Below are 10,288 nucleotides of genomic sequence, written 5' to 3'. Positions count from 1 at the left end.
GTTTAAGCAACTACAAAAAAAAAAAAGGTAGAAAGGGGGGCACCAGAGGGGGATGCGCCCCCTCTCGATCTACGATTGCGTCAGCCACAAATGTCAAAATTCATTGCTTGTATTACAGGGGCAGATGCAGGAATTTCGTGAAGGGGGGGCACCTTTATAAAATTAAAGCCTGGCGCATCCTTCTTTTTTTTTAGATCTTTTGTTTCGGTAAATTAAAAATTAGAGAGGAGGGGGTCAGGAGGGTATAGTGCGCCCCCTATAGATCCACGACTGCGTCAACCACAATAAAACTAATGTCAAAACTCATTGTACTTGCATCACAGGGGCGGATCCAGGTATTTCGTAGACCCCCCCCCCCCCAGCTTTTCTTTATATTTTTTGTTTTTGTTTTATTAAAAATAATAGACGTGGGAACACCAGAGGGGGATGCGCCCCCTCTCATTCCGTGATTGCTATACCACAATAATGTCAAAACTCATTGCTTGCATTATAACAGGGGCGGGTCCAGAAATTCAAAAAAGGAGAGGCGCCTTTCAAAATTAAAGCTCCAGCTACCCTACCCCATTTTCTTCTTTTTATTTCTGTTGTTTTACCAAAAAATAAAGAGGGGGCACTAGAGAGGGATGCACCCCCCCCCCCGCGATTGCGTCAACCCGCACATTTAGTGTCAAAACTCATATGCGCTTGCATTACATGGGCGGATCCAGGAATTCCGTAAAGGGGAGGCGGCTTTACAAAATTAAAGCTACCCCACTCCTTTTTTTTTTCATTTTATTTAGGCCCTATGTTGTTTAAAGAGAGAGAGAGAGAGAGAGAGAGAAGGGGGCACCGAAAAAAATCGGATAAACCACAAATGTCATTTTTTTCTCGGATGGGAGGGGGCGCACCCCTCTCGTGCCTCCTGTCTATCTTTTTGTTAAAACAATAGAGATTTTTTTTTTAATGGATACTTAGGGTTGCGGCAGCTTACATTTTGTAAAGGCGCCTTCCCTTTACAGAATTCCTGGATCCGCCCCTGTAAAGCAATGAGCTTTGACATTCGTGGTTGACGCAATCTCGGATGGGGGGGGTGCATCCCCTCTAGTGCCTCTATCTATTTTTTTTTTTGTTAGAAAACAACGTAAATAAAAAGAAAAAGTGGGGTATGCGGCAGCTTTAATTTTGTAAAGGCGCCTACGCTTTATAATTCCTGGATCCGTCCCTGTGTAAGGCAAGCAATGAGTATTGCTGTGGTTGACGCAATCGCGGATCTAGAAGGGGGCGCATGCCCCTCTGGTGCCCCATCCCCCCCCCCCCCTCTCTCTCTCTCTCTCTCTCTCTCTCTAGTTAAAATAATAGAAATAACATGAAAAACAATGAGGATGCGGCAGCTTTGATTTTATAAAAGCGCCTCCCTTTACGGAATTCCTGGATCCGCCCCTGTATAATGCAAGCAATGAGTTTCGACATTTTTTGTGGTTGATGATGCAATCATGGATGGAAAGGGGACGCGTCCCTCTCTCTGGTGCCCCCCCCCCCCTTTCTATTTTTTTTTAACAACAGAAATAAAAAGAAAAATGGGGGAGGGTGTGGAAACCTTTGGTGCCCCCCCCCCCCCCGCTCTTTCTCTCTCTTTCTCCCTCGCTCTCTCTCTCTCTCTCTCTCTCTCTCTCTCTCTCTTCAGTTAAAATGATAGAAATGAAATGAAAAACAATGTGGGATGCGGCAGGTTTAATTTTGTAAAGGCGCCTCCCTTTTACGGAATTCCTGGATCCGCCCCTGTAAATGCAAACAATGGGTTTTGACATTAACATGTGGTTGACGCAGTCACAGATCTAGAGGGGGCGCGGCGCTCCCTCCCAGTCTCTATTTTTTTTTTAAAGAAAGAAAAAGAAAAAGAAAGGGGAGGGGCTTCGCCGGCCTTTGATTTTGTAAAAGCGCCTCCCCTTTACAGAATTCCTGGATCCGCCCCTGTGACGCGTTATGACATTTGTGGTTATTAGTAATCCGATTTTGCTGTTGACGCAATGGCGGATCGAGAGGGGGTGCACCCCCCCCCCCCCCCTGTTGCCCCCTCTCTATAACCGTTAAAACAACAGACTAAGAAGAAAATGGGGGGGGGGGGTTCGAGCCAGCCTTTGATTTTTTTTTTAAAGGCGCCTCCACTTTACGGAATTCCTGGATCCGCTCCTATGACGCGTTATGACCGTTTGCAGGAAATTTGGAAATTTTGACATTTGTCGTCGACGTGTTATGACATAAGTGGTTGTTTTGACATTAGTGGTCGATTTTGACATAAGTGGGCTCTACATTCCGCTTCTCAAAATTGATAAGTTATGATAGGTATATCTAATTTTCCCGTTGCATTTTTTTTTGGGGGGGGGTCAGTATGTGCAGTCTTTTGTAGGAAATTTAATAGTTGCTTTTTCGCTCTTTTGCAGTGGCGGATCCAGAGGGGGGCGCAACCGGCGCACGCCCCCCCCCCCCTTCATTTTTCGTTAAAAACAAAAGAAATATAAAAAAATAAAACCCGGAAGTGGCACCAGAAATATTAGTCCCCCCCCCCCTTTACAGATTCCTGGATCCGCCCCTGTCAGTTGAGTCATAATTTGAGTATCACAAAGGTTATAAGTGCTACCACCAGAAACACTATAGGCCTATCGATGAGATGCATGATTGAAATTGTTGAATGAAATGACCTATCTTGAAGGGATAGTATGCCTATAGTATTAGTTTTGATTTTTATTTTTATTCCACATCTCAAGCACAAACATCATGATACACAGAATCGATAAAACCGTATGAGATAAGACATGACGTCATAACAGAGAAGACAAAACAGTTTTACAAATAAATGTGGGGGACCTTACTAGAAAGCAACGAAAACTATGAAAGGAAGGAGTAGGACATGAAGGAATAGACAGCAAATGAGAAAGAGAAACAAGCAAATAATGAGAATGCATCAGAACATACACCGAGATAGCCACCTGCCTGTAATGTATTATGCTTAGGCCTACATGATTCCTGTCACCCGAGCGACATAAATATACGCAACTGTGGGGCCCCGTGTGCAATATGCACATGATAAATGATAATTTAGGAATGGCCTTGACATGAAAGAATCTGTTTAAAGAACGAAAAGCAAATGAATCGGAATACCTAATAAACAACGAATCTGATTAGAAAAGGAAGTTGGAATGCAAATCCCCAAAACAAGGTAAAACGTTGCAAAGCGAATCCAAGTGTGTCCCGTGGATCCCACTTTTTTTTTTTGATATCTCAGCAATTTCAAAACAATTTTCATCAAAGCAACTTTGAATCACTTTTAAGATTACATGCTTTTTCATATTTCGTTAGGTGTTTCTAAAAAAAAAGGTTGGACAACTGAAGCCCCATCTCAAACAAAACACCCAGTGAAATTGTCGTTCACTTGTTCATTTGTTATTTTCAGTTTTTATATACCATAGCACGGTGACCGATTGCACGTTGCGCGGACGTACGGATTGCGAAATCCCCATATTCTTTGCACATTTACAGGCGTATGCATGTGCATACGGTACTGTACGTACCGACTACTGTATCCTACTTGTACATTTTACACGTAACAACAGTCTTACGCTTTATTTACACGGGTGTGTAATATCCTATCGTGCCATCTGCTTTCTGAAGAATTAAGAAATCAGTGCCCCTGAGTGTAAGTGTAAGCATGTATCTGTATTTTGTTTGCTGGATGTGATAAATTTTGTCTGACTAGACTAGACTAGTCTATCGTTTAACACAATAAATTTACTTTTGTCATGTGCTGTGTGGTAAACGTGGGTCGTGAGGTCACCTCGACGTAGAATTAGAATAGAACTGAGTCTGTATGCATGCAGAATAGATAGGGAACTGGTCAGTATGCAGTATCACGATCAGAGCTAAACTGTGTAGTAACTTGTACGGTAGTTGACCGAAAGATCGGTCTTTATCTGGTCGTCAGGGATATGTTCTGCGGAGACTGCTTCTGGCTTCACGGATCCCCTCCTATCTGCCTACTTTGTACTTCAGTAATTTAACCCTACTCACCTAGTAACGGTTAGGAGTAGACTATATCTCCGGAGGAGAGCGGTAACGTCAGAAATTTAAAAGTCTCCGGAGGATCGGACAGACGGATCTTCTTTATGGTAGTAGTACTAGTAGTAGACTGTCTATACAACGTAAATATCTTTAAAAGTGATCTAACGTTTGCATTATTGATACACTGATCGCTGCGCTGATGAATCTGCCTCTCAGGCTCTGGCTCTAACAGTTGTTATCATTATTTGTTAACTTTAGGCCCTAATCATTATTTTTTAATTGACCTCTCAGACAATGTCAAAAAGCATAAATATTGAAAACAGACAAAAAGGTTTTTATTTTCATTGTGTTGGTGTGAATGCCATTTTCACAGTGTGTTTATGATGATTCCATTCCTCTACTGTAGACTGTAACACAATTGAAAAGCTGAGATAGACAGCTGATAGAGGTAGGACATGGTGAATAAAATTCTTCCTTTTTTTTATCCATTAAAGAAGAATGTGCTAGGTACGTATTTGGACGTTCTGAAATCAGAATGATTTCATATCTGTGTCAAGGATTGGAGAAAGGTAAAATTCATAATTTATGTTTGTAATTCTGCTTGTATTGCCTACAGACAAGTGTTGATGAAGAGAATCACTGACATTGCCTAAATCCAGGACTCTGAACTGACACCATGCCTAAAAAGGGTAAGAAAGGAGGAAAGAAAGGGGATGACTTTGACGACGATGACCAACCCAAGATCAGTTCAGGGAATCTTGAGGAGACTGAAAGTGGTCAGCGATCAGGAAGTGCAGCCACAGGAAAAAAAGGTTAGAAATATTAGTAGAATATCCATCTCACTGTCATCATTGCTTGTCAATGTTTTACTCAAGTATGTGATGCCAAAAGTAATCAGCATAGAATGTTTTTCTTGTGCAAAACTTTGCAAAACTTAAAATAATGGAATAAAATATGACTAGCATAGTACAAGCTGTCTATGTTGAAAAGGTTTCATTTTCATGACCTTGTTCACTGCCGGTGCAAATGCACCCATACTTCTGCTGTCATTGTGACGGATACCCAGTAATTTCATTTGACGGTAATACACAAACACAGTGCAGAGTTTAAAGCCATGGGATTCAGTGGTTAATGTAGATTTGCAAGCTTAAGTGCAATGGAATCCTGTACACTGCAGCCACATATTTCAGCATTAGTGCACATATTGATGCAGAGACGTTGCAAACATCACATCACTGTTTGCTCTGATTTCATATGCAGAACCAGACTATGTTGATGAATGTTGTTTGAGCAATTACATTACTGAGTACCTGATTCCTTATGGAACAAAGAGTACATGATCCACTGTGTTCTTTTAGAAGATTGATGACAAATTTGGAAGTCTTTGTCCAAGTTTTTGGAGGTGTACTACATGTCTTTTGCAAATTTATCAACTTGCAAAATTGTAAACTCTGTAGTTAATCAAAGTACATTGTATCTATAGTCAAATGCACAGGCATGTACAATGAATTATTTCTTTAACCTTCATTAAACTTGACACAATCCAAGCTTGTCCAGTAGAGAGAGAATTTTTGATTGGCTTATTCCAAGGTAAGCTCTGGTAAGTTTTGTACATGGGTGATTCCTCAGCTTCATTGTTGTGTTCGGATGCCACTGGCACTGCTTGCAGTAAAGAGCAGAAGTATTGGAAAGATGGAAGTATTATATAGAGTGTATAATACCCTATGTCCCTCAAAGACTTGCCACTTTATTTCCCTGTCTCTCTACACATCTTGTACATTAATTTACAATCCTGATTTGAGAGATTGCTATAAGTCTTCTTTTTATGTCTTTTGTTTGATTGCAGACAAGAAAAAGGAGAAGAGAAATAAAAAAGGGAAGCGAGATGATGACAGTGATGATGACATTCCAGATCCCATTGCTGCAGCAATGAACAAACAAGACATGGTGGACGAGGAAGAAGAATCTAGCAGGACTAGCTCAGCTAAAGGTGATCTCATGGATAACTGTTTTCTCAGCAGTGGCTATTCCTTCTTCTTCTTCTTCTCCTTCTTCTCCTTCTTCTTCTTCTTTTTATTGTGGAACAGTATTCCAAATGAGGTTTAAATTTGAGCAAAATTGATGGTATCATTGCTGGTTGAACCATTTTCTACAGGTACCACCCCATGTTTCCAATCATTTTTGGAGCTTGGAGTTAGAATGGGCTCTTCATTTTACCAGGACAGCTTATGTTTTACCTGTGTTACAACAGATAAGCCATGGTCTTGAAATGAAATACCTGTATATCTCTTTAAGTCCGAGGATATCATGGCAAGGTGACTTGAAGGCACCTGGAGGGAAGAAAAAAAAACAGACAAGATGAAAGATAGGAGATATACGCTCTCCTTTCACGCAAAGAAAATGGCTTAATTAAATCTCCATATGCAGTAAATTATGACACCATGAGCTGTGCAGAGTTCTGTTGAAATTAAGAGGGCAGGAAACTCAGCACATTATAAGAATAAAATGATATGATCTCACCTTTACCTTTTGTTAGGTGTCCGATTTGCCAGGCTGAGATAAGCTTGGTCCGTGTTGAGAATGTCATGACATCAATGCATGGAAGATGAGTTTAGTATGATTATGAAGAGTTCGAATGAGGACACACACATAATTTTGTGAGATTTTAAGTCCACTTAAATACTATTAAACTCCTTTTATCAGGGAGGTCTATTGCTAAAAATAAGTGCGTACATTCCATACATACTGAGACTTACCAGGTACTCAATATTGATATGGTATTGTTACAGTACAGTTTCCTTTTGCATGTCTCTTGGGCAGACTCTAAGAAAAAGGCCAAGAAGAAGAAGGGCAAGAACAAAGGACGTGATGATTCGGATGATGAAGAGGAACAACAACTGCAAAACAAGATGAGCCAATTGGCTCTGCAGGTAGGATGGATTGCCTATTGAACATTGTAGATACACATAAATTTATGTAGATCTTCTATACACAAGTATTATATCACATTGTCTTTCATGAAGAAGAAGGGAAAGATAATTCAACTGTGTCGTTTATGTGTTTGTTTGTTTGTTTGTTTGTTTGTCTGTCTGTCTGTCTTTTTCAATTCTCAAAGACCCGTGTTCTCTAGAAATTTATCCAAAATAACTTTGGCATGCCAAACACAGCAATTCTCCTTGACATATACAGTACATGTATGTCAACTCTATTCTGTAGCCACTGAATATTATGGAAGAACAAATCAACCAAAATTATTGTGCTAAATGTTAGGATCATGTAATCATCATAGCTATTAGTGAAGTTAACTTTTTTTTTTTTATGATGATTTATTGCAAGTGTCTAAGATTAGAAGGCAAATGCATAGCACTCCATAGATAGGAAGACCTACTGAATATGTAGGTTAAACATTCTGCTATCAAGAATTCAGGCATATGATGACGATGCTTTTGTTGACTTCTTGACTCTCTCATCTTTTGTGCAGTTCTATGCCAGCTTCACATGATGAGTGTGTTGCTAGCACAGGTGTATAGAAATGACCCTCTGCCCATTGCCTCACAAAGAAATCTTACATTTTACAACAATATTTTATTTGTTTGCTCTGGTTCATGTGCATGTGGCTCAGTCCTGAAGCAGTAATTGTGCACTTCCATGTATCATCAGTTTACAATGAAAAAAAAAGAAAAAAAAAAGCTTTCTTCTAGCACGGAATTTCATTGATACCATATCTGTGGTCCGTGACTATTTGCATGCACTGTTCAAGTAAAGCACAAATACAAGTAATAGTAGCAGTACTTTTGTAATGGGAAGTATGAACTTTCATTATCAACTTTTATTATCACAATGAGGTTAACATCTTCACGATTTCAAACCATGCAAACTGGAATAGATAGTTAGGCAGCAATATTTGTTATCAACATGTATTTTGTACACCATTGTTTTAAATGAAAGGAAGAAGAATTGGATGAAGAGGAGGAGGAGGAAGAGGAGCCCAAACCTGTGAAAGGAAAGAAAGGAAAGAAACAGCAGCCTAAGAAAGGTGAATGGATTGTTGAATACTGTACAAGCTGAAATTTTTGCAGTGGTTTTATTTTAGCAAATGTCGTGACCCACCTGTACACATAAAAAAATAATGCATAAATATAAATGTGCGTAAAAAAAATGATTTCTTTAAAAGAATAAAGCTATGCCTGCACTGGATAGTATGCAACTAGGACAGTAACTGCTGTAGATCTAGCATGCTGTGTGGACCATACCATAGTGATAACTGGGGCATAACAACATGACAGTGCAGTACTTTGAATGCAGAACACATCATTTGTTTATGTACTAGTACAGGATATTTTAGAGAGAGAAAAAAAAAATCAGTACTGCTGTTGTCAGTTGTTACTCAATCTTTTATATGTTGTGAAAGGTGAAGTAAGGATTACCAAACCCTCACAACCGTGCAATCAGCAACACACAAAAATGTCTGACAAGTAGCAATCCAATGATATCTATAAAGACTATATATTCAAAAATTTCAGCTCGTACAGTGTCATGATTTTGCTCAGGATAGAGGTGAAAGCAAAGTTACCACTGTTTATAGTGTACACCACCTGTTTCATGAGGGTGTTGTAATGTTATGATCATTTCGATCTCATTACCACGGCAATATGTTTAAACAAGAGGCTCATTCAGCCCTAAACAATATTACTCTTACTAGTTTTGTAAATCGGGTATGAATAATCAGTGTGGACCAGTATCATCAAGATACTGTATAAGCCATATTTAGCGAGTCTAAGTTTTCGCAAATTGGGACTTCCCGATGATTGAGTGGTTAAATTCGCGATCATGGAGTACTGTACTGAAAGGAGATATGTATTTGTGTGTGTCACATTCGTATCGGGATCAGCGTCATTGTTTTTGCATGTCTTTAATTTCGTGAATATCACCTGACTCGCGAAATTTGCGAAAATAAAAATTTCATAAAATATTTGCCCTATACAGATAGATGATTGCTTTACTGTACTTATACTCTGTGATGCGGGTTTGGTAATGGTTGATTCTTTTATATTTTTAAAGAAAAAAGCAACTCTAAGAGGCCATATGGTTCTATCACTTCACCGCTTTTGCAGTGATTCAGATTGGGTGCATCCATGGCAGCAAGTAATTGTCCATGTTGCAAGTAGTCCTTTACATTTCACTTGCAGACTATGGTTGCATTAGTCTTTTCTTGGAGACTCAGCGTGAACCCATTTTCAATATAACTCCGTTCAGTCATTCTCCACACCCAAGGAAAAGATTGATATTATATTCTGACAGGTGGTTTTGCTCTCCTGGATGAGATGGACAACGATGTGGAGAACGATGCAGAAGAGGATGAGGATAAAGAAGAGGACAATGCATTACCGTTGGAAGAGGAGAAATCACAGCCTGCTCCAAAGGCTACCAGCAAACGAGATACACTTCAAGCAGAGGTAGTGTCAGATGCTTCCTTGTTGCATTGTAGGATTTCTTGAAACATATCACTTCATGTCTTTATTACTCATAGAAATTTTGTATTCAAACATTTTTTTTGTCAAATATTTATTCGTTCTATCTGAACCTATACATTGTATATTATGTCTTCTTGATACAACAATATCGTCCTGCAAGATCCCCCAATCTTCATCTCAATTATCATAAGTTGGTTCTTTTGAGATGATAGTCATTAGGATGCTACGTAACATTACATGTTGACTTTTTATAGTAAAGATCATCATTTCCTGCTGTGTGAGTTTTCCCTCATTTGCTGGACATGACTCATCTCAAACAGGCCTTGGTTCATTGTACCATAATGCACAGTTCATGTGGCAGACATCGCATAATAATAAAGTCGTGTTGGCAATATAGCATGCTCTGATTGCACACGGTCCAGTCAATTTGTATACCTTCTTGCTACTCCATAATGCCTTTGACCAAGCTTGGTATGAGATATTAGAGTAATACCATATTTGGTCATTTCTAGTAAGGCAGATATCATATTGGGCTTAAATCAGGATGCTCTGATGTTAGATACAGGTAGTAATCTCATACAAGATACAGTACAAATGAGAAATTGAAAAGAATTTTTAGAGAGAGTCTTTAACTTGATGTATCTGTGATGTAGTAATTCCCCTCAGACTTGCAACACAACATACCCTCTTCCCACTGGTTATTGGTGAACCTATAGAGCAGGTAAAATACTTTCAACAAACACACCAAGGTCATATTGGCATAACTGAACATGGCCTAT

The 10,288-nt window shown here is 39.4% G+C and overlaps 1 protein-coding gene across 1 annotated transcript in view; it reads left to right on the top strand.

Moving 5' to 3' along the window:
* Positions 1-3,579: 3,579 nt before the first annotated feature.
* LOC139741552 (ATP-binding cassette sub-family F member 1-like) overlaps positions 3,580-10,288 on the top strand; it is a 34,105-nt gene continuing 27,396 nt past the window's right edge. Inside the window, exons 1-6 of the mRNA XM_071652129.1 lie at positions 3,580-3,673; positions 4,652-4,847; positions 5,882-6,025; positions 6,856-6,965; positions 7,984-8,071; positions 9,337-9,416. Of these exons, the coding sequence (XP_071508230.1) occupies positions 4,712-4,847; positions 5,882-6,025; positions 6,856-6,965; positions 7,984-8,071; positions 9,337-9,416 (558 nt within the window). The 5' untranslated portion in view covers positions 3,580-3,673; positions 4,652-4,711. The remainder of the gene's footprint in view (positions 3,674-4,651; positions 4,848-5,881; positions 6,026-6,855; positions 6,966-7,983; positions 8,072-9,336; positions 9,417-10,288) is intronic.

The sequence above is a fragment of the Diadema antillarum genome, unplaced genomic scaffold, assembly GCF_040938485.1.
Source record: "Diadema antillarum isolate AM-2024a unplaced genomic scaffold, OU_Dant_1.0 seq00000933_RagTag, whole genome shotgun sequence".
NCBI classification, from domain to species: domain Eukaryota; kingdom Metazoa; phylum Echinodermata; class Echinoidea; order Diadematoida; family Diadematidae; genus Diadema; species Diadema antillarum.
Note: the sequence above shows the minus strand (reverse complement) of the source record. Positions and strands in the feature narration are given on the sequence as shown.